The sequence below is a fragment of the Protopterus annectens genome, chromosome 13.part0 (genome assembly GCF_019279795.1).
Source record: "Protopterus annectens isolate FY-2018-M chromosome 13.part0, PAN1.0, whole genome shotgun sequence".
Taxonomy (NCBI): Eukaryota; Metazoa; Chordata; order Ceratodontiformes; family Protopteridae; genus Protopterus; species Protopterus annectens.
The window spans coordinates 1017956239-1017980250 of NC_056747.1; the positions used below are offsets into that span (position 1 = coordinate 1017956239).

Here is a 24012-nt window from a genome sequence, read left to right on the forward strand (position 1 = left end):
ATCATACATATGTTAGCAACATAAGGAATTTTTCCTATTACCATGGTGTTCAACAAGTGTGCTTTTTTCCTATATGAAAATCTATATGATTTCCAAAAAAACAAATAGTCATATCCTTTACTTCTTTGAGTACATTATCCCATTGTTTGTTTTCATTCATGCTAAATATTACTCCTAATATAGCTATACATTTTCCATTGAACTCAAACCTCCTATCATACCTTCAAAACCAAATCCTTTACTTTTTTCCTTATTTATACTTAAGCCAATTTTTTTAATTTATGCTTAATTTTTCATTTACTTCTTCCATCCATACTTTATTTTTAACAATTAATGCAATATCATCTGCATAATTATACATTATTGGCAACTGTACTTTCTTCATGTTTTGTATCCACCGCTACTTGACATTTTATTAATTTCTTTCACTATTACATTCATAAATAATGAGAAAATTACACTACTAGCTGGGCAGTTTTGCTTTATTCCACATTCTATTTTTATTTCTTCCCCAATCCACATAGTTCCTTTCATAAACACATTTTATTCCTTGTAATATTTTTTTTGCTTACATTATATGCCTGCAAAATTCCCCATAGGTTCATAGGTTGGTACTAGGCTATCGGCCCTAGGGCCTATACATGCATAGCCATAACAATTCCCTGGATATTTCTTCCCACAATATTTACATCCTTGAACCCCTGTCTAGCAGGGAGACTGACGTGATCCCCAGGGTGAATTTCCTATCTCCCATCCAATTGTCAAGATTCCTTTTGAAGAGGGCCAAGGAGGTGCTCTGCTTGACATTTATGGGCAGTCTATTCCAGAGTATGGGGAGTCTCTGGGTCAGGAACCTATCCACCCAGCATGTTTTGTTCATTGTGATAAAGTTTAGATCCCTGGAGCATGTGGCTCTGAGGGATTGGGATATCTTTAACTGGAGCATGTCCAACAGCTCAGGGTTTGACATGGCCTTGTACGTTCAGCAGATGAGAAGACGATATGCCACAGAGTATAGTTGGAGTTTTTTTAGACTGTCAGCATAGGGCATCTGCTTCAGGCCTGTGATTCTTTTAGTGAGGTATTTCTGCAGCCTTTCCAGCTGTTGCAGATGTCTTGTGAGGTACATACCAAACAGGGTGTTGTACTCTATAATGGGTCTAATGAGGGATGAGTACAGTGGGACAAGGACCTCCTTTTTTCTCGATGAAAAGCCCTTAGTGATGAGGTGTGCCACATAGAAGGATTTCCTGACTGTTGTGACAATGTGGTTATCGAAGGTGAGACCACTGTCCACCTGTGTCCCTACGTCTCTCAACACACTTTCGGTGTTTAGTGTACTGCCACCTATGTGGTAATTCATGGGTATATGTTTTTTTCCAAAGGGGATAACTATACATTTATTGGAATTAAGCTTGAGCCCATGGCTCTGGCACCAAGCATCTGTTTCTGTAAGGCCCTTTTGTAGAATATCCACATAATTTGGGGATTCAATAATGGCTCCCAGTTTGCAGTCATCTGCAAACTTTGTTAGCCCGAGTCCCTTAGTGTTGGCCTGTACTTCAGAGTAGATGCCAAACAAGAGCGGTCCCAGGACTGAACCCGGAGGTACTCACACTTGTCACTTGTCTGGAGCTGGATTTGGAGTTTGCTACTTTTGCATTGTGGGTTCTGTCAGTAAGCCAGTTGGCAACCTATCGAGTGACGTAGGGATTAATGCCCAGCTTAGTAAGTTTATCTATGATTCCAGAGTGGCGGATGGTGTCGAAAGCCTTGGCGAGGTCCACCTTACCCTTGTCCACAGCTCTGGAGACTGATTCAAAGAAGTCAATCAGGTTCAGGATACAAGATCAGCCCTTCACGAACCCAAACTGTGTGGGGTCCAGTGTTTGAAAGTTGCCAATGTCTTTGTTTCTAAGTTCATAGTAATACGTTCCATGGCCTTGCAGATCAGGCTTGTCAAACTGATGGGGCAGTAGTTCCCAGGATCCAAGGTGGATCCCCCCTTGGAGTGGGATAACTGTAGCTGTGCGCCACTCAGTGGGCACGAAGCCTGAGGTGAGGCTATGATTAAACATGACACTTAGGTGAGGTGCCAGTTCATTTTGTAGTTCATGTAGTACACAGCCCGGGATGTCATCTGGTCTCATGGATGCTGTATTCTTAGCTTTGGAGAGTGCGGTTTCTACCTGTGTGGCCGTGATTACCAGAATTTGGCAATCTTTTGGTATTGAGATGGGCCCTTTACGGGGTGAGAGGGGGGGTGAAGTTGGCACTAAATTGATCTGCCAGGATATTGGAAATAATGATTTATATTGAATATTATCATAGGCTTTACTTATATCTCCTATCATAACCTTTGCTTCTACATTTTTATTTATGATATCATCAATTATTTATTTTATTATCCATAATAACTCTCTCCTTCCTTTTCCTTTTCTACCAAATACGTTTTGGTCACACATTCTATCCAGTTTTAGTAACCTTTTTGTTGTTATTCTCATAAAAATTTTATAATCCGTATTATTCAGTGTTATATGTCTCCAAATTTTCTCTTTATTTATTTTTTAAATATAAATTTTATAATTCCTGTACAAATCTCTCTCTAATTCCAGTTTGTAACCATTCATTCATAACTTCTATAAACATAATTTTTTGCCACTCCATTTCTTTACACATACCATATTCAATTCTGTCCAGTCCTGTTGCAGAACGCATGTAAATATCTTTTAGAATTTAATTCAATTCTTTCATAGTTATTTTTTGTTCTAAATACTCATTATCTTTATTTAATTTGACCTTTATAAAATTGTTCTAGGTTTTCTTCTCTTTTAACAAATAATTCTAATACATATACTTTAATTATGTTGTATATTCCTTCTTGCTGTTTTATTTGCTTTCTTTCCTTATTTTTTTAATTTTCTTATTATTTTTCCTTATTTTATTTTACTCAAATATGGTGCTTCTTTTTTCTTTCCTTGTAGACAATATTTTTGTTTATATAACAAGCTGTTAATTTTAATTTGATTCATTTTATATATTTCTCTTTCTTTTTCATGAAAGGAATTTTCTTCTGTAATAAGCCTCTGAATGTTTCTTGACTTAATATCTTGCATCTCTTTCTTTTCTTCTTTACACATTCTAAACACTTTTTTATATTTCTCTTTATTATAATTTTATAATAAATTAAGCCACCAAACAGTCCAATTCTCATAAAGCTCTCTCATATTCATATAGTTCCATAATTTCATTGGTTCTTTTTTCTCTTCCAAATCTAATTCCTATTCATTCATTCTCTGGATTCCTTTTCATATTCTTTTACATTCTTCATTTTCCTGTACTTTAACCCATATAGCCACATGATCTGAACATTCATCACATTTAATTCCTTTGTTTTTAACTTTTAAACTATCAGATATTAAAAAGTAATCCATTTCTGTCCTAATTTCATTCCTTTTTGTAGACCCAGTAGTTATTCTCCCATACACTTCACTTTCCACTTCTCATAATTTATTTTACCATTTTAACATCACAATTGCTCTTATTTTTTTTTCTTAAATTACAATTAAAATCACCCAACACTATAATATCCACATTTACACAAACATATTCAAAAATATTTTTAATCATCATCTCTCTCTTTTTTGTTACATATGCATATAAAGCTATAATTCTATACACAATTTTTTTCCATCTTAAGTCTATCACTGTAATTCATCCTAGTTCCACTGTGGTTACATCTAATATTTTAATGCTTTCTTGGCACAATATACATATGCCTGAGCACTGTTCTTTCCCCATGTTCCAAATTACTGCACCATTCCAAAGGTTTTCAGTTTGTGTTCTTCCTCTAATAATCTGATATCTTCTAAAACAATATGTGCATCTACTGCAGCATACTACTGTAATATACCTATTCTCCTCTTAAGATTTTTCATACTGTTCACATTTAAAGCTAATATTTTTAGCTTTTAAGAACAGTTAGTATAATAAAATGTTTATCCCTTTCCTTTATTTTCTCTAAGCATTATATTTTTGAAATTTTTTTCTTAACTTTAACTATTTTCTGTATCAAATTCGTTTTACTTCTTACTGTAGGCCGGTCAGTTTCTTCCTCACTTGTCTCCCCAGTTTCTTTTTCCTTGTTACTTTCTTTAACTTCATGTACAACCTCTATCAGTCACATCTTTTTGTACATTTTCTTGTAAAACACATTCTTCTCTCTTTCTCCTTTATAACTTCATTTTCTTGCACATTCATTTCACATTCTAGCCATGAATTACCAGTACTGTCACTTTTTTTGCATTATGCCCTGTTTTACCAGATAAAAAAAACATCTTTTATCACATTCACTGATTAAATTATCATTTTTCCACAAAAATAACAAATCTTTGGTTGATCCCTGTATTTCACAAAACCCCTATTACCACAAACATTAAGAATACTAGGTACATGCATAACATTATCACTTTCCATTTTCAATATTACTCCACATTCCCATCCCCCAGTCCTCTTTCATCGTATATTTTTGTAGTGTCCATTACTTCTTTACATATAGTTAACAAATATTCTCTCAGTTCTTTTACTTCAACATCCATTCTAAACTGGATCATTATTCTTTTTTTTTGTCTGTCTGTAAAAAGCTTGCACCACATATTCTGACAATGGATAAATATTTTTCTTTTGTTCATATGCACCCAAACTTTTTTTCCATGGCCTGCCCAGTCTCAAATATCAAATCACAAAAAGTCTCGTTATTACTTAAAATAAATGCTCTTACCTCTTTTGCTTTGACACCCAGAGGTGCTATAACAGAGTCCCAAACCTCATATCTGTCCAAACTTTCTTCTTTTTTACTGCTCACATATACTGTAAACTTCTGTTTCGTTTCTTTTACTTCTTCTTTCTCCAACAGTTTGTCTCTGAAACCTTTTCTAGCACAATCTCTTCAACTTTTTTTCTTCTATTTTTTCCCATGATGTCGCTCCATGAAATTGCTGCTCCATTTTCTGGCTCATATTGGTTTACCATTTCTTCCAAATAATCATCTTGCAACCCCCGATTAGAGGGTTGCAATTATGCATCTTTCAGAGGTAACTGTCTCTCCTTCAATCTCCTCTGAAAGTTTTCCTCTTAATCCATCTCCTTTTCAGCTACAATCGGTTTTTCCTCCAATCTCACTGTTTTTTCTGCACCCACATCATCAGAAAAAAAAACTTGTGGCAGCGATTCTACCACTTCAACTGCATTTTCAACAACTTTCACTCCAGTTTCAGCAAAAGCTGAATCTGCCATGTTTTCTCCCTGTTCCTTCTGGCTGCCTCTGTGCCTGGACAGGAAACAGGAAGTCAGGACGTGTAACACACAAACCCTTCCCCTGACTACCAAGAGTAGGGGAAGTTCCCCGATGCCTTAGCCAAACTTCCCCTAGTATTATATATACCACCTCGAGTCTCCCCTAAAAATAGGCTATTAGCCTAGTGGGACTAACCAAGTTAACAAAGGATAAATAAAAATAAAATAAATATATCTACCCAATCACACCTTATTGTCCCTTCCTAAACTTGATCAGATGCTGTCTCAGGTGGTTATAGAACCTGTTCCCCACACAAGACGGAAAGGATTTTATTCAAGAACTGTTTTGGTTTCAAAGAAAGAGGGTCACTGGAGATTTGTCCTGCACCTTTCTTTTCTAATCTTTTGAAGTAATTTCCCCAAAATTCAAAATGCTCTCGCTATAGTCTCAACTGTTATTTCTCACTCTAACTCAGTTTTCTAGAGACTTTGGTTGTAAAAGAAGCTTGCAATCACATTCTCAATGACTTCAGGCAGTTGACATTTTTCTGTATCTGGTTTACATATTTCGTTTTCTGCCCTGCCGTTTGGCTTATCAACATCTCCAAGAGTGTTTACAGAGTCCCTAGCTCCTGTTGAAAGGCATTCATATCTTTCCATATTCAGACAATTGCCTTATTTTTCAAATTCTTTCCCAGGCTGGCAAGAATCTATGGTTTAGGTAATAAACCTTTTTCTCAGTCTGGCTTTTCAGGTGAACATATAGAAAAAAAAAGTCTTCTCTCACTCCATCCCACACAACAGTGTTTCTGAAGTTGACTAGATGGATCCCTCATGATGGCCTTTCTTCCTCTGGACAAACTGGAATGTTACAAGAAGAAAATTTCTGACATTTTCCAAGTGTATTCAGAAACATGCCAGGGAATATCTCAGAATTCTAGGTTTCATGGCATGTATTATTCTCATGATTCATCTGGACATACTTTACATGAAGTTTCAATGGTTTGTCAAATCAGTTTGGACTTATAACCAGCTTCCACTTTCATTTCAGATTCCACTGCTGGAGTTTGTGAAAAAAGAACTACACTGGTGGGCGAATTAGTTGTCTTTCAACCCAGGTCTCTTTTTTTGTCCTTCCAGCCCAAACTTAAATCAGATGTATCAGACTTTGCTTTGGGAGTGGTTTCCAAAGGAGTGGAATTATTGGGACTTTGGAAAAAGCAAGACAAGTTAAAACACGTCAAAGAAATGATGGCTCTATTAAAATAGTCTCAAATCTCTCAACCATCTTTGGACTCCAGGCCCTCTGCTAATAATCACAGACAATATCACAGTGATGTGGTATCTAAACATGGGGGAACCAGGCCATACCCCCTTTGCAAACTAGATATAGTAGCCCATTTGTCCCTCCAAGCTACCTATATTCCATCCGAGCAAAACATTCCTGTAAATACATTGAACAGGAATAGGACTGACCCTCAAGAAATATGAACTGAGGGATCTTCCAGTATTTGATCAATCTGTGGATAACTCCTCATGTAGATCTCTTTACCTCCAGTCATAACAGAGAGTTAAAACACTGCTTTAGGATTCCCTGCACAGAGGGCTGAAAAATGGATACCTTTTTAATTCCCATGGATGGGTATGCTTCTATATGCTTTTCCTCCCTTTTCTCGGATATTCAGGATTATTCTAAAGATTCAGAAGGATTACCCAAAGATTACTGTGGTTACTCCCCTTTTGGCCAAAGCAGCAGAGGTTATCCCTTCTCTTGAAAATGGCTAAAGGCAATTACTACAACATTCCTCACAGACTGGACTTACTTTCAGGACAGAGGTTGTTTTATCCATCCTCACCTTCAATGTCTTCAAGAGACTGCCTGCAAGACAGAATTGTAATACTTTTAAAGCACTTTTATTTTCTGGGAAGGTGCAGCAGGTATTAAAACAGGCAAAGAAACTTGCTGCTAAAATACATATAGTTAAGGGGAAAAAGATTTTCCAATTGGTGCCAAAAAAGGAAGCAGGACCCTTTTAAGGCTCAAACTCCTGTGAATCATAGGTAGGTACTAGGCTATCGGCCCTAGGGTCTATACAAGCCTAGCCAAAAAGGTAACCTGGCTTTTGCCACCCAAGAAAATTATTTTCCTGTGCCCCTGTTGAGCAGAGACACCGAGGTGATCCCCAGGGTGAATTTCCTATTTCCCATCCAATCATCAAGATTTTTCTTGAGTGCTAATGAGGAACTTTGTTTGATACAGACAGGTAGTTTGTTCCAGAGTATGGGAAGTCTTTGGGACAAGAATCTATCCCTCCAGCATGTTCTGTTTATTGTGGTGACAAGGTTTAGGTCCCTAAAGCGTGTAGCTCGGAGGGATTGGGATTTCTTTAAGTGGAGCATGTGCAACAGCTCTGGGTTTGACATAGCTTTGTATGTTAGACAGAGATCGCCTCTGAGTAGGCGATATGCAACAGAGTAAAGCTGGCATTTTTTGAGAATGTCTGCGTAGGGCATTTGCTTGAGGCCAGTAATCCTCTTTGTGAGGTATTTCTGCGACCTTTCCAGTTGTTGTAGATGTCTTGTGAGGTACATACAAAAAGGGCCGTTGTACTCTATAATGGGTCTAATGAGTGACGAATAGAGGGGAACAATGACCTATTTTCTTCTGGATGAGAAACCTTTTGAGATGAGGTGTGCCACGTAGAAGGATTTCCTGACTACTGTGGCGATGTGATTATCAAAGGAGAGACTACTGTCCACCTGTGTCCCAAGGTCTCTTATCACACTTTTGGTGTTAAGTAGACTATCACCTATATGGTAGCTCATGGGTACAGAGTTTTTACCAAAGGGGTGACAATGCACTTTTTGGCATTGAGCTTGAGTTCATGGCTTTGCCACCAGGCATCTGTCTCAGTGAGGCCCTTTTGCAGGATGTTCACATCGTTAGGAGTTTCAATTATGGCTCCTAGTTTGCAGTCATCTGCGAAATTCGTTAGCCAAAGACCTTCTGTGTTAGCCTGTACCGATTCTTCATATTTGTGTACATTATTATCTTCTGGCCTTTCTTATTCTTCTATCAAGTTTAATTTTTTGGCAATCTCTGCTAGTCTGCCCTTAGAGCCTCCACTTTCTATCCTACCTTAATTGAAGCAGGTTTTGAAAGGGGTTTTCATATCCTTTCACCTAGAAGGCAGGTGGCTCCTTCTTGGGATCTTAATTTTGCACTGGAAAAACTTAGTGTTTTCCTTTTAAACCTGATCATGAGGTTGATTTTAAGTTCTTATCTTGGAAAACAGTGTTAGTCGATGCTCTAAATTCTGGAAGAAAGAGTATCAGAGTTTCAAGCTCTTATGGTGAATCATCCCTATCTCACGGTTTCATATAGATAGTGTTACTTTGCGAGCAAATCCTTCCTTTATGCCCAAGGTTGTTTCAGAGTTTACAAGTCCACGTATTCTTAGCTATGCATCTCCAAGTTTTCTTTCCAAAGCCAAAAAATAAAGAAGAAAGAATTTTACACACACTGGCTGTCCATAGGCAACTCAGATACTACACTGACAGGACAAAACACTTCAAGAGTGCTGACCCACTATTTATTTCCTACAAAGGGAAGAAAAAGGGACAAGCAATGCCAAAACAGACCATTTCTAATTGGTTGTCCCTTGTTACTGCCTTTTGCTATTCACATTGTAACAAGACACTTCTAGGTTAAGTCAGAGCCCACTCTACTAGGGCAATGGCTACTTCTGTGGCTTTTTGCAACGGGTTGGACACTAGAAATATAATAAAATCCTCAACTTGGCCATCTGTACATAGCTTTACAAAGTACTACTACTTTCCATACGTCCAGAGCATGTTTTGTTAGGACTATTCTGCAGGGGATTCTGGACTCTCAGCCCCCCTCCATTTTTACCTAAGCTCTGATATTAGTCCCACATAGCTTAGAACACTGCAGCAGTGATCTAATGATGCCATAATACAGTTGTGTAAATACGCTTACTGTAAAAGTATATGCTTGAATAGAACACTGTTTTAGCAGCCACACCCTCCTTGCACACCCCTTCTTTTTTTGTCTAGGTGTGGATACATGTCTTTTTACGTTTTCCTAACACATATTTACCTGCTAGGTGTGTGCAAGCAGGTCCACTTCAGAAATTCCCCAGACATGCACAATGTCCTGAAAAGACAGTGAGTCCAACTGCCATTCAAGAGCCAACTTGCCTGCTGACTGAGTTTTCTAGAACTGCCATTCAAAAGCCAACCTGCCTGCTGATGGAGTCTTCTAGTTAGTCCTGTAAGCCTGCCTGCTGATGGAGTCTAATAATTGGTCCTGTACACTACAAAATGTTCTGCTGAAAGCTGTGGCTTAAGCTGAGGGTTAAATGCCACTTCAGGTGTATCTACAAAGCTGCAAGCTTTGGTTCTACTCTCCTCACTGGTACACTACTCACTGGTACACTACATTGCTGTGATGCTGCCTGCACTGACTTGAAGGCTGCATAGGAGTTGTTGCTCTACACAATGCTTTCATCTCTTTCAGTATGATGAGCAGAAAATTTTCTTAATGAGTTAACTGCAATGAAAGACAGCTGAAGTGGGCTCCTGATGCACAGCTCAGAGAGTCCACTATCAGCTCCTGAATTAATGTTGGAGGAAGTAAAGTCAAAGCTTTGGATAAATTGCTTTAATCTGTCCACCCCAAGAACTCCTTCTTTGTAGAGTGGATCAGAGGAATTATTATCACAAAAAGACTAGCTCTGTATATTTGAGAGTCCGCTGAGGTGGAGTTTTGCATTAGGAAAGTACAGTTGTGTACACTTACCATAAATGTAGATGTTTGAGTGTATTCACTGTTGCAGTCATTACCATTTGGGTTATCTGCTTGCAGTAGCCCTCAGTCGGCCTGATTAACAAAGTCTTGGGTTCTGCGTCGGTTGCTGTCCCTTCTTCCATGACGTCAGGTTGTCAGGGGTATAAAACATGCAGCCAACGCCATTACATCAGCTTTTCTTGCCTCAAATGTCAGGTGCCCCCCTAATGGGAAGCAATTAAATCTATAACACAAGGAAATACCTCCAACAAAAAAGCAAATACACCAAAAAGCTTTTTGAGCATAGTAAATGAGAGTAGCGGTATAGCCAAAAGAAGAAATGGGGCTGGAGAGAGGGTAATCAGGACTGCAACAGTGAATACTCCCGAACATCTACATTTATGTAAGTGTACACAACTGTACGATGTTCTTCGTGTTTCACTGTTGCAGTCATTAAATTTGGGTAGATTCACAAAGCTAGGGTTGGGAGGAGGAATTTAAATAGAATTAGGACCAGCTATAAGGCCCTGCAAGACTGCAATGGCAAAACCAGCTCTGGATTTAGAGAAAATTGGCAAATGATAATGCTTGGTGAAAGTATGCACAGAAGTCCAGGTAGCAGCTTCTAGGATGTCCCTTGTAGGGATGCCCCTGAGAAAGGCTGTAGAGGTAGATGCAGCCCTGGTTGAATGGGGTCTGATGCCCTGAGGGGTAGGTTTTCCATGGTGCTTATACCAGAAATGAATGCAGTAGCCTATCCATTTTGAAATGGTTTGCTTAGAAATAGCTTTCCCCTCTGTCCCTGCAGCAAATGCCAGCAGCAGTTCGGATTTCCTTTGAGGTTTAGCCCTGTCCAAGTAGAATTTAAGTTGTCTGTGCACATCTAAGGAGTGCAGTATACGTTCCCCTTTGTTCTGTGGGTTAGGAAAGAAAGTAGGCAAATGAATGGACTAAGGAGCGACACTGGATACCACCTTGGGCATGAAGGAGGGAGGGATTGGTTCTGAGGTACACCCTGTCCGCATGAAAGATGATGAAAGGCTCCACTGCCATAAGGGCCTGTAACGCTGATAACCTTCTTGCAGAAGTGATTGCTAAAAGGAAAGCTGTTTTCCAGGAAAGAAATTTTAAATCTGCAGTAGCAGCTGGCTCGAAAAGGAGGAACAGTGAGTTTCTCAAAGACAAAGTTAAGGTCCCAGGCTGAAGTTGGAGCTCTCTTCGGTGGCCTTAAATTTTTGGCCCCTCTGAGGAACTGCTTGAGCAGTGGGTGAGAGAAGAGAGGAGGCTCTGTGCTATAAGCTGAAATGGTTGAGGCGTGAATTTTGATGGAGGAAAAGGACAAGCCCTTATGAAGCACCTCAGTCAAATATTGTAGAATCTAAGGTAAATTGGGCACTGATGCGCTCATCCCTTGAGATTGGTTCCAGGTACAAAACCTTTTCCATTTTGCAGCATAAGATTTTCTAGTACTAGGCTTCCTAGCCTCTAAAATGATATCCATCACTGATTTACTGAGGGGTGGAAAACAAAAGATTAGGTAATTAGCCAGGCTGCTAGGTTCAGGGTTTGCAGCTGGGGGTGCAGAATCTGGTTCCCCTGTTGAGACAACAGGGAAGGAGTCTGAGGCAGGTGCCATGGGGCCAAGCGTGACACACCGCACAGGAGGGGGTACCAGTGTTGGCATGGCCAGTCTGGCGCAATTAAAATTGTCCTTGGCTTGTCCTGTTTGATCTTTAGTAGTACCTTGGAGAGCAGAGGCAGAGGAGGAAAGGCATAAACCAATAGGTTTTTCCAGCTGAAGGATAGAGCATCCACTTTCCTAGCTAGTTTGTGGGGAATCCTTGTGCAAAATTTGTCCAATTGATGGTTCTGGGAGGAGGCAAACAGGTCTATATCTGGGCTCCCCCATTTGGTTGTCAACATGTTGAAAATCCTTGGTTCCAGTTTCCACTCGTGTGGGTCCATGAGGTTTCTGCTTAGTCCATCTGCCAGTGTATTTAGTTTTCCTGGCAGGAATTGTGCTTGTAGATTCACTTGGTAGCTCAAGGCTGTGTTCCACAATGCCATGGCTAGTCTGCAGAGGGAGTAAGACTGTGTACCCTCCTGCTTGTTTATGTACCACATGACCGTGGTTTTGTCAGTCTTTACCATTAGTTGTTCTAAAAGAATGTGGTCCTTGAAGGTTGTCAGAGCATTCTGTACAGCTAACATTTCCTTTTGATTTATGTGTAGGTGCATTTGACTTGGGTTCCATTTGCCCTGAATGCACTTCCCTGCCAGGTGAGCCCTCCATGCATAGTCTGAGGAGTCTGTTGTTAAGGTCTGGGTGGCAGGGGGTAGTGTGAATGGTAGTCCCTTGTTTTGGTGGCAGGCGTCTGCCCATCAAAGGAACTTTAGGCATAGACAAGGTATGATAGGAATCATAACTTCTAGATCCTGTGAATGTTGACACCATAGGCTTTTGAGATACCATTGCAGTTTCCTCATATGCAGCCTTGCATATGGAATTAGAAGAATGCAGGAGGCCATGAACCCCAAGGCCTGCAGTATTTGCCTTGCAGATAACTGGGTTTTTGTGGCCACTTGTTTGAAATAGGTTGTCAAATGAGTCCGTTTCTCTGCCGTGAGGAAAGCCATCTGAGAAGTTGTATTCAAGCTTGCTCCCAGGAATATAATTTTCTGACAGGGTATAACAGGTGTGATTTCTTTTCGTTTATGGTGTACCCCAGACAAGTCAGTACCCTTTGAACAAAGGCCAGATGATGCAAAAGAATGTCCTGGCTTTCTGCCTGAATTAGACAATCATCCAGGTATGGATATATTTGAATATTTCTTTGCCTGCAGAATGCAATGACTGGAGCTAGGCACTTTGTGAATACCCTGGGCGTTGTAGATAAACCAAAGGGCAGTGCAGAGAACTGATAGTGAATGTCACCTGCTTTGAAGCGTAGGTATCTTCTGCAAGACTCCTTGATAGGGATGTGCAGGTATGCTTCTTTTAAGTCTAGTGTTGCCAACCATGCATCTTTGCCTAGCATAGGAAGCAGCTGGTGAAGTCAGCATCTTGAACTTTGGAATCACCAGAAAGGTATTTAGAGTAGAAAGGTCCAGGATAGGACGCCATGTATTGCCTTTTCTGGGTACCAGAAAAAGTCTTGAATAGAAACCTTGTCCCTTTTCCTCTCCTGGTACCAACTGAATAGCCCCCATGCTTAAGAGAGAGAGTACTTGATTTTGGGCCTCTGCCCACTGATTTGGGGGTAGATCTGGCCACCCGCTTGGTGTTGGTAAGGTGTGGAAGTGAAATCTGTATCCTTGGGACACTATATTTAAAACCCATTTGTCCTGGGTAATGAGTTCCCAGTTTTTGGCCTGCAGACCAATCTTTCCACCTAAAGGAGCATTCCGCTGGGAAGTGCTCGGAAGTTTTAAAAACTAGTCATTGAGATGGTTTTCCATAAGGGGGGGGGTCTTACTAATCCCTGATTTGGGTGCGGAAACCCCCCACTGCTTAGTCTTTTGTGTCCCCTGGGACTGAAACCTGGGGTTTCTGCTGTGTCTGGGTTTGGCTTGAGAAGGCCTGGAAGGGGCTGGAAAGGACCAATTCTTAGAGGGCCAATGCCTACTAAATCTAGGAGACTGAACTTGTAAGAAATCTTTTAACAGTTTGCATAGATTTAGCTTTACCTTCCATCTTTTTAAGAACTTCCTCAGCCTTGTTGCCAAACAGGCGGTCCTGATTTAAGGGAGCATCCAACAATTTAGCTTTAACATGATCAGGCAAAGATTGCTCCTTAAGCCAAGCATGCCTTCTGAGCACAGACCCAGTAACAGCAGCCCTACAAGAGGCCTCTAAGGAATCAAATCCACGTTGCAAAGTATGTTTTCCAACCTGTTCAGCAGAATGCATTGAATCCTTTAATTCTTTATTTTCTGCACAGTCAGGAATCAACATCATTTTCTGTTTAAGCAATCCAATAACATGTTGCTGATACTTTAACATATGAAACTGGCAGTTTAAAGCCCTAATGGCCAAGGTTGCAGATGTGTAAACCTTCTTACCCCATCTATCCATAGCCCTGGAGTCTCTATCAGAAGGGGTAGGATTTTTAGCAGTAGAAGCCTTAATGCCCTTGGATCCCTGTGAAATAGGATTTTTAAAAAGGAACTTGTGTGAATCAGGAACCCTGTAATATCGGTCAGGTTTTCTGGGAGCAGGAGGCAAAGAATCAGGGGCCAAACTAGATTCCGAAAAAGCAACAACAACAATGTCTAGTACAGGAGGAATAGCTAAAGGCCTATGCTGAGGCAGGAGTAAGAAATCCCTAAGCCTCTTTTTTGAATCAGAAAAATCCTGGCTTTCCCAGTGGAAATGCTCCATTAAAGTATGTAAGGTTTCACCAAAAGAAAAATCCTCTGGAGGGGAAGCAGAGGAAATAGAGTCCTCTGCATCAGAACCCTCATAAATAGATAAGGGCAAATCAAGATCATCAGAAGAATCAGAAAAATCAGAATCCTATTCAGAAGATACATAAACAACTTCAGTCCTAGGTCTCTTAGAAGGGGAGGTTGGCTTCCCCCGATTAGAGTTATAAGATCTTCAGCCATTCTTATAATTTGTTTTTTAGGCATAGAGGCCTCAGCATGTGGTCTGGGTGTCGTTTTTTTAGGCATGGTTGGAGATTTGGGCCTAAATGAAGAAGGAGGCGTCTGTTTAATATGCAAGTCCGTAGGCCTGAATACACTCAAAAGCCGGTGCCTGCACAGCAGCTCTGGACCCATCCAAGGTAGAGACATCGGCGAGTTCCATAGCTGACGCATCTTGTGGCATACCGGACTCTGAATGGGTCTCAGTAGAGGCATGCGAATCAGAAGTAGCGGGCATAAGGGGCTGCAAAAGCGCCTCACTGAGTACCGATGAACTGGCGACTGGCTTAGGAGAAGTGTTGTCGGCAGTTTTGGATCTCGGCGGCCTGCCTGTCTTTATCTTTGCGTTTTTTCGAGATTCCGGTAGTCGGATGGCTAACTGACATTTCTGGATAATTAAACAGAGAACCAAAATATTTAGAGGCAAAAATATACTGGCGACGGATAGTGCGCTGATTAAATAAAGCACAAAACCGACAGCAAGGTATGTCATGGTCAGGGCCTAGGCAAGGAATACAGTAAGAATGAAAATCTTTATGAGCTATTTGCTTTCCACAAGTAATGCAATTATTAACTTTTACTGACACTGGTAAGGAGCAAGAAAAAGTTTACCCAACGGGGTACTTAGCTTTAGTTGAAGACTTTGGTTCTGAAACGCGAAAACGAAAATTTCAGGAGATGGCCGAACGGCACTTGCGAACTGCTTCTGCTACCGCATGGCAAGAAAGACTGATGTAATGGCGTCGGCTGCATGTTTTATATCCCTGATGACCTGACATCATGGAAGAAGGGACAGCAACAGACACAGGACCCAAGACTTTGTTAATCAGGCTGACTGAGGGCTACTGCAAGCAGATAACCCAAATGTAATGACTGCAACAGTAACACACGAAGAACATCCAGTAGAATGCAAGATGATACAGCAATACAGCACCAAAGGGCCCCTAGATATGCAACAGCGGTCTCTTGCAGGAGGCACTCATCTAGACAGGCACGATGACAGCCCACAGAAAGATCAGTGGAGTTACTTGGGTCAGGGATTAGTTCCTGTAGTTTACTGAGCACCCCGCATAGGGCTGTATCAAAGAAACCCCAGTAACAGTTCTTAGAACTGGGCTTCTAATAGCTAAGCATTTGGTAAACACACAGAAAGCTAAAGACATTCCAAATGGACCAGCCAAAAATCAAAAGCTGTAAGAAACAGAGTCACTTCTAGGCAGAAAATCAGTCCATCACTGAAGCACAATCACTCGCACCGTATACACACCTTACGGCCAACATGGCTATTATCAAATTACCTACTGTGTGCCATTAAGAAGCATGAGGAAACCAGACAATCACATAAAATTCCATGTCTGAACTACTCTGTTACTGCTTACATTTCTGTAGTTTTTCTTTTTGTAAAAAGTTTTGTATTTCACCCGGGCTGAGCCTGAAATTGGTTAATATTGTTCAGTGCACTACCCCAGTAAACAAATAATAAATAAATATTTATTTTATGTTACATTTGTTTACCGAGAAAGTCCGAATGGGCAAATCTCATTTTCAGTGGAGGCCCAGGGAGAAAAGCTCCACATACAATAATAACACTTAAGTAAGACAATTAGTAGGGTAAATATACATAGATTGAAATAGTTCTTATGATACTGCTTAATGAGATATAAAAATTACATGCTTTTAGATAATCATGACATGACATACATGTTCTATTTCTATGCTCAGAGCCTAATCTCTGTATTTCCTTTGGTTTAGTTAAAACAATCTACATCAAAGATTTCTGTGAACCTTTTTTATACCTGTTCCTCAGCTGTGATTTAATTACTTGTATTTAACTCATTACATCCGAGACTCCTCCAGGTGCATCTGCAGTTAACTACTACTGATGCCTCTAGGTGTCAAACATTGTTTGTTCATATTTGCATCTATAATTCCCAAACCATGCTATGTACAAGATTTTAAAATATTTCATCTTAAAACTTACACAATGGCAAACTCAACTGCATTAATATTTGGCCTCTGTCTGGTGTAGGTAAATAGGTATTAACTATATTGTTTTTATGGCATTAATTTATATAGCTATAATTTTCACATTTTTCTAAATATCTCAACAATCAAGTAACACAAACAGAACTCCTTAGCCTCATATGAAAGTTCTCAGTTGCTGACATTAAGTGTGTAACCGGAGTGGTTGCTGAGATACTGTAAGTTGTTTACAAAATATTACAAATGTAATAGTTACTGTGTTTACTGTGACGTATAAAATTTGGTTTTAAGACCTAGAACCAAAAGAATACTGCCAATATAAAAATAGTTTATGCTGAAGAGTTTGCCATTTATACTTCTTTTATAATCCCTGTGGTTCCAGAGATATAAACATTTGTTTGAAATGTGAGAACATAATTGGATTCTGTCGAAAGGTTTAGGCTCCGCCCATTGGAAGTTACAGTGCAAACTTCCAAAGTTCCATTGGAGTGAATGTTAACTATCCATCCTCTCTTTTAATCTCAGCAAATATGAAATAACATTTGGGGAAAAAAAAAAAACTCCTCTCCAGTTAGCCAAGCCTAATGTCATGGGACCACTGTACCATTCTACAATGGTCCATATCCTGTCAAGTCTAACAATTGAGATATTCCAACTACAGGCTAGTTAGTAGCCTCAATAACAGCCACATGATGGTAACATAGCTGACCAAGAGGTGTCACCTGCCTGTTAAAAGATGAATTAAAGATTACACTGAGTGAAATCATAATGCCATTGACGCAGTACTAACACGAAATGTACTAAGCATAGCACTCTCCAAGTAAGGAATTGTCTTTACATCATACTACAGGTCAGATAAGTCTTTTGGAGAGGGGGAAAAAAGGAAAAAATCCTAAAACAGCAGCAGTTGACCACATTTTTTAATAGTAAAAGCAGTTTCCACACATTATCTTCATGCTGTTTATTAGGTGTTACACAATTTCCATTAATGACTCATAATGAGTTATAAAGCAGACAAAGTTGTGAACCAAGCCCCTCAACCACCATGCACCTGAGTAATACCATGAATGTTTGACAGATCACCTCCTGAAGATGTTACTGCTACAAGAATGAGTTCCTCCTCTGGAATGCATTGATCTTCTGAATGCAGCAGCTTCTCAGACACAGATGACAGAATCTCTTGCACTGTGGCAGATAGACGCCCACGAATTGTGACATAGGAATGGTTTGGTGTATAAACCCGGCAGAAAACTGGAAATAAAACAAGAATAGAGCTACTTCAAACTGTCTGGCTGATTTAATACACCCTGCAAAAGGTCAACAAATAAGTAAAAATATAACAAAACTCACTACAGCACAGTCGTAGAAAAGAATGTTTCTAAAGTTGGCATTTGCCAAATTGGTAAATCTTTTTAGCCTAGATCAATTTTGTGTTCACTGTCATATTTAATGCCTTCGAGCTTTATACAAATTCTTAATGAAAATTACAAACTAAAACAGCACAACATCATTTTATAAAACTACACGTCTGTAAGTATACTCAATGTAATTGCAGACGTTTGTGTTTATGTAAGTTCATTGCTGCAGTGCAATTCCGTATCAGTTGGGCTTAGCCACAGGTAGACATACACTTCCTAGTATAACTTCCAGAGCTCTTGGAACCTCAGTACTGTTCTGATGTCCACTACTAACATAAGAAGCTGGCTGATACATGGCTAAAAAGACTGGCAGGTTAACTCCTTCAGTTCTTGCTACATCTGGATGTTCATCAGCAAATGTTCCCTGTTATGGGAACCAAAAACTAACTTGCCCTAGTTCTTAATGTTCTCAGTGACTTAAGGGGCAGACACTCTGTAGTAAGCTGCTTCAAATATTACTGGGGGGGGGGGTGAGGTGGGTACCCTTTGGAGATGTACGGGACTACTGACTAGCAGAATGTAGTGAATGCCTTGTCTTCTTCCATCCCCTACCCACTCAGAGCGGAGGATACAACACTCTCTAGAAAGATTGGGGAAGTAGGGTAGCAGCATATACTGTGATACAGTGATCCTACTTGAACATCTACAGTTATGTTAAGTATATTCACAGAACTGCACTACATTCATAGTAAAAGTCATTGTTGCAATATAATTTCTTAGCTGTGGAAGGAGTGCTAAAACAGTAGCTGCCTCCATAAGGAGGAAGAGACTGCAGTAAGTACTGCAAGACAGCTGCAGTAAAACCAGGCTTGCTCCTTGACTGAGGGTCCAGCATGTAGTGCTTGGAAAAAGTGAGTACTTTTGTCTACGTGGCTACAACACAAAATCTCTGCATGAAATACTTTTAAAGGCAGATGCTGTGACTGCAGCTGCTCTGGTACAATGGGCTCAGACTGGCCCTCTAGATGTTAACCAAAAGAGTCACAACAAAAGATGAAATAATTTTCTAGCCATCTGGACAGTGTTGGCTTATAGACAGGTCAGCCCTATTTGATTGGAACGAGAAAGAGAAAACCGCTCAGACTGCCTGTAGTTCTTGCAGATATCTGAGTTGCTAATGGGCACCCAAAAAGTACAAGACCCCCCCCCTTTGCTCAGACAGACAGGACAGAAAACAAGGATAGGCAGCTGAATATCATAAAGAGCAAGTCCAGCTATCACTTAATGCAAAAAGGTAAGTCTGGTTCTGAGACTCACTCTTGTATATCAGGGCTTGAAGCTCAGAGATTCTTCTAGATGAGAAAATGACCACCAAGACTAAGGTCTTCCAGGACAAGAACTCAGGTGTCACTAAGTAGCTGAAATCGAGGGGGTGAAAATATTTTTTCCAGGATAAAAATTAAGGTCACACAAAGGAGGGGACTGCCTTTCTAGGTGGCTTTAAAAGTAGGTCACCTTGAGGAACAGTTTCACAGCTGAAAAGGTTGGGGATTCATGGGACATGGCAGTCAGACTTACCTCTTTACTCATGTGTCTAAGGACGTCTGGGTGTGTGACTAGCTGGAATGACACACAGCTACACACTACAGGAAAAATCTCCTCCATTTAGCTAGACAGGATTTCCTGGTTCTAAGTCTTTTAGCCTCCTACAGTATGTGCAGCACTTCCTCAAATTGTTCTTAAAGGCAATTTGCTAGGTCAAGCTCTTTAGGCTGGGATGCACAAGTATGCCACCAAGAAAGCAGTGTGGACTACACTCAGAGAGAAGAAAGTATCATGCATCCCTGGGCCATAAAGAATCAGAATGAGGTTTGCCTCATCCGCTTTGGCTTTGTGCAGCATCTTGAGGATTATGGGTGGGAAGGTGAATGGCCAGACTTCCTTTCATGGATTATATAGAACAACACATCTCTTCAGATGGTGCTTTCCCAAGAGGTAAATAAATATGTTTCTGGCTGCTCCCACCTTTTCATTAGGTTCTATAAGGCAGACAAATTCAGTCAAAACTCTTGACTGTTCACTTTTGACCTGTTCGGCTGATCTACTAAAGTTAAACCTGAAGGGATGCAAGATGCTTGAAGACGAAGGGTTAAATAAGAGGTGCTCCCCTGATCATCATTACTAACCTGCACAGCTGATATGAACAAGAACTCCTCCCTGTTTGTTTATACATTACATTACAGCAGTGGTGTCTGTAACCACCTTACCACATCCATTGTTTCTTGTGGTCAGGTTGTCTTGAAAATCCCCAGGACTATACGAGTGACATTGTTCATTTGTCTTTCGGCTTTTCCCGGTTAGGGGTCGCCACAGCGGAACTCCGGTCCGCTAATGATTGGTAGTGGATTTTTACGTACCGGGTTACTTTCTTTTAATACAATATACCTTTATGTAATGGATGCACTCCAGGTCCACTGCACCCAGATGCTCTCCAAGTGCACCCGCCCCGGCAAATCTGTAATTAGCATTTACTTGCCCTCTAAAATTACAAAGTGCATCCTTTGATTTTTTTTTTTTTTTAGCATTTTCTGTGGCAACTAACTGAATTCCTCTTCAATGGACAGAATCAGAGGCAGAGTCTTGCTAAAAAGGTATCTGTATTGGTCCACAGGCTCACCAAATAAAACACGATTTTACTTATGTGCATTCTGGCCTGACCATGAGGACAGAAGCTGACAAGAAGCTCAAAGATTTCAGAAATATTTGTGTTGACCCTGCTTTCTTCTACCTGAAGTTCCAGAAGTGACTCAGTACAAAGCTCTGTGCTGTGGAAGACAAATCTGCTCTGAATAATATCCAGTACAGATTCCAGAAGGATGCAGGATGCCTGAAGATGAAAACCTAAGTAAAAGGTTTCTCACTCTAAGGTTATCTTGAAAATGGGCTATTAAATTGATTTGCATTTTTTTAATTCTATATCTAGCTAGCTAGCTATACATGTACATATTTTTTTTATTATTTTTGATGCAAAATAGTTCCTCCTAATATTCCAAACTTGATGTAGTACATGTAACTGCTGCTGGAGGAAGTATTTTACATTTAATGACCACACACACACACACAAGCACCAACAGACTCTCAAACATGCAGAAACACACATCCCGAAATACAGACACACGCACACACACCACAATCATTTACAACTGCTTTGTTAATGCACATAACCTTAGATTTGTCATGTTAAAAAAAAAAAAAAAAAAAAAAAAAAAAAAAAAAAAAAACAAAATGCAAAGCACTTAATGGAGAAAAGAGATTCTGCTGATAAGAATGACTACAATTATGGGTACAAAGACTCTACAAGATGGACATACCCCACAACCTAGAAACATCAAAAGTCTGGACAAAATGCCCATGAAAAGGTAGGTACAACTGGCCAAAATTTGGGAAGCTGATTAACTTAAAATGTGCATATGTAATCATGCAACCCAGTCCACATGAATGGAATTGTGGGATAACAGCATAAAAATTAATGTCACTAAATAATAATAAATAATGGCAGACATTTGAATTTCAGACTTCATAACCCTCAGAAAATACATAATGCAAAATCTGTTATTCTAGCAACTATCTGAGTTCACAGGAGCAGTATGTAAAATCTGTCCCTATTTTTGGGCCTTTTTCCCACTATTATTTTTGGCTTTGTCCAGATATCTTGCTCCGAGAGATTCAGAGGTATGTATGAAAGAATGAAAAAAAAAAAAAAAGCTTAACAAATTTATGTTTATGTACAACATTAAAATAAAAGATATAAAACCTTAAACAGTGATCTTAATTCATTAAACAGTGAAGTAGTGAAAGAAAACAACCAACTGTCAAACTGTGCTAACAAACGGACCATATTAAACACTCATCGGAAACTGATTTACAAAAAGTAGTATCACATCAGAAATTTCGAAAAGACTGTGTTATTTAAAAAAACTTGTTAATCATTATTTTCCCATTTCACAAACTGTACAATCAAGCTCACTCCAAGTCCACTGACAAACCCATATGATCTTAGACTAGTCAAAGTAAACTTGGGAAAATTACCACCCTCACAAAATATGTAAAGTGTATCTTTTCAAAGAATGTGAGATGTTCAATTATTAATCATGGTTAAATGCAAAGATAAATACTCAGCCTTATCTCATATGTAGTATACCTGGACCTTCCGACCCCCACCATTTCTGAGTTGTACATGTCAACTTCCAAAAAAAATTACTTGGTGGTCTGTATGTGTCGCTAAAATTTTGCAATTTGACAACAACCTCTTAGTGTCTGCTTTAGCTTCAGCCATTTCTTTTTTAAAACCTAAAACTAAAAAAAAAAAAAAAAAAAAAAAAAAAAAAAAACTGTCCACTAATTCTGTGCATAGGTATTAGATCAGCTGAAAAAATGCTGACACTATACCCCCCCCCCCCCGGGAATTTGTCTATGTATCTTTCCCAGTGCACTATGGGAAAGATAGTTCACAGAGGGGCGTTTTAGGCAAGTTTCAAGGGACAGACAAAATGGACAAAGACTCCGACTACAGGAATACCTGCCCCTTCCTTGAATCCCTCCACCTATGAAATAATAATGTATTTGAAATATTTTCGTGTAAATGTGTTCCTGACTTTAAAGATTAATTTAATTTAGAATTTATATAGCTATGTTAGGGTAGTTTAAAGTATCTTAACTTGAGTATTAAAATATTCTCATAGTTTATGCCAGTTTTATTTACTATTTTGATCCATATTAACTGATCTATGTGTTTCACAAATTACCAATATAATGGGCACTAGCATAAAAGGGGACGGGGTGCTGTAGTCATATATTTAACTGTTAAAGCATTTCACTCTATCAGACATACACATTACAGTTGTAAGTGTGTATATGTCTTAGCTGTGTTGTAGAGGAAGTGAAAATACTCATGAAGTCTGAGCCAGCAAGACAACACTGTCAACCGATGTTTTACATAGAGAGTGTTAAGTGACAACGCTATCAATTGCTGTCAGTTTGTGTGTACACGGCATGGCCCCACCCCATGAATCAAGCTGCTTCTTTTGCAGGTGAACATGTCATTTGAGTTGTTGCCATTCATTCACATATGAAATGATGTCTGAAACTCAAATGTCTCTCATTATTTCTCTGACTTCAACCCTCAATATTTTGCCAATGATTTTACATAAAACCACAAAACTTATGAGAAATAGACCAAAAATATGAAGCACAAATCTGGACATTCTGCTAAAATCTGTACAGTCCCAGTCATGCCCCAATCTGAGAGTCCAAGAAGCAGTCAGGCACTGCCTCACAAAGCTGATGTCATCATGTATGCCCCTGCATGTTGATGACGTTGCAGGATACACTGGCGATACATGATGTCAGCCATAACTTAAAATTGTAAATAAAAATAAGAAAAAAATTGGGAATTGAAAGGGCCTCTCAGAAATTCATGGCACCCCATTATTTTGCCCTCAAAAACGGTAAATACCAAGGAATTTAGAATGATTGAGAGGTATGAAGAGGCAGCTACAACTTACTAGAAGAAGATGGTAAAGATGGTAAAGGAACCAAGGCATTGGAAACAAATAATTACAGAAGTAAAGGTAACAGGATGGGAAGCGGCCAAGTAGACACTTGGATTGCAGGCTACTGATTCTCTTCCCTATCAGGGACTGCTATGAGAGTACAGACGAAGAGAAAGGGATATGGCAGTCCTAAATGAAAAACCTGCATTGGTTGAGTTTTTAATTGAATATAGAACAGAAGTTGCTGTTAAAAAAAGGGATAATTAGTAGGGCATATAAAATGTTGCACAAAAACTATAGGAATCAATCAGAAAAGGTCAGAAATGATTGGGACAAGAGATTCAATATGTAATTCACAAAAAAAGCA

The 24012-nt window shown here is 39.5% G+C and overlaps 1 protein-coding gene across 1 annotated transcript in view; it reads right to left on the reverse strand.

Annotated features, from left to right (window-relative positions):
* RAPGEFL1 (Rap guanine nucleotide exchange factor like 1) overlaps window positions 1-24012 on the reverse strand; it is a 672616-nt gene that overhangs the window by 392348 nt on the left and 256256 nt on the right. The window contains exon 6 of the mRNA XM_044055019.1: window positions 17819-17986. Coding sequence (XP_043910954.1) covers window positions 17819-17986 — 168 coding nt within the window. The remainder of the gene's footprint in view (window positions 1-17818; window positions 17987-24012) is intronic.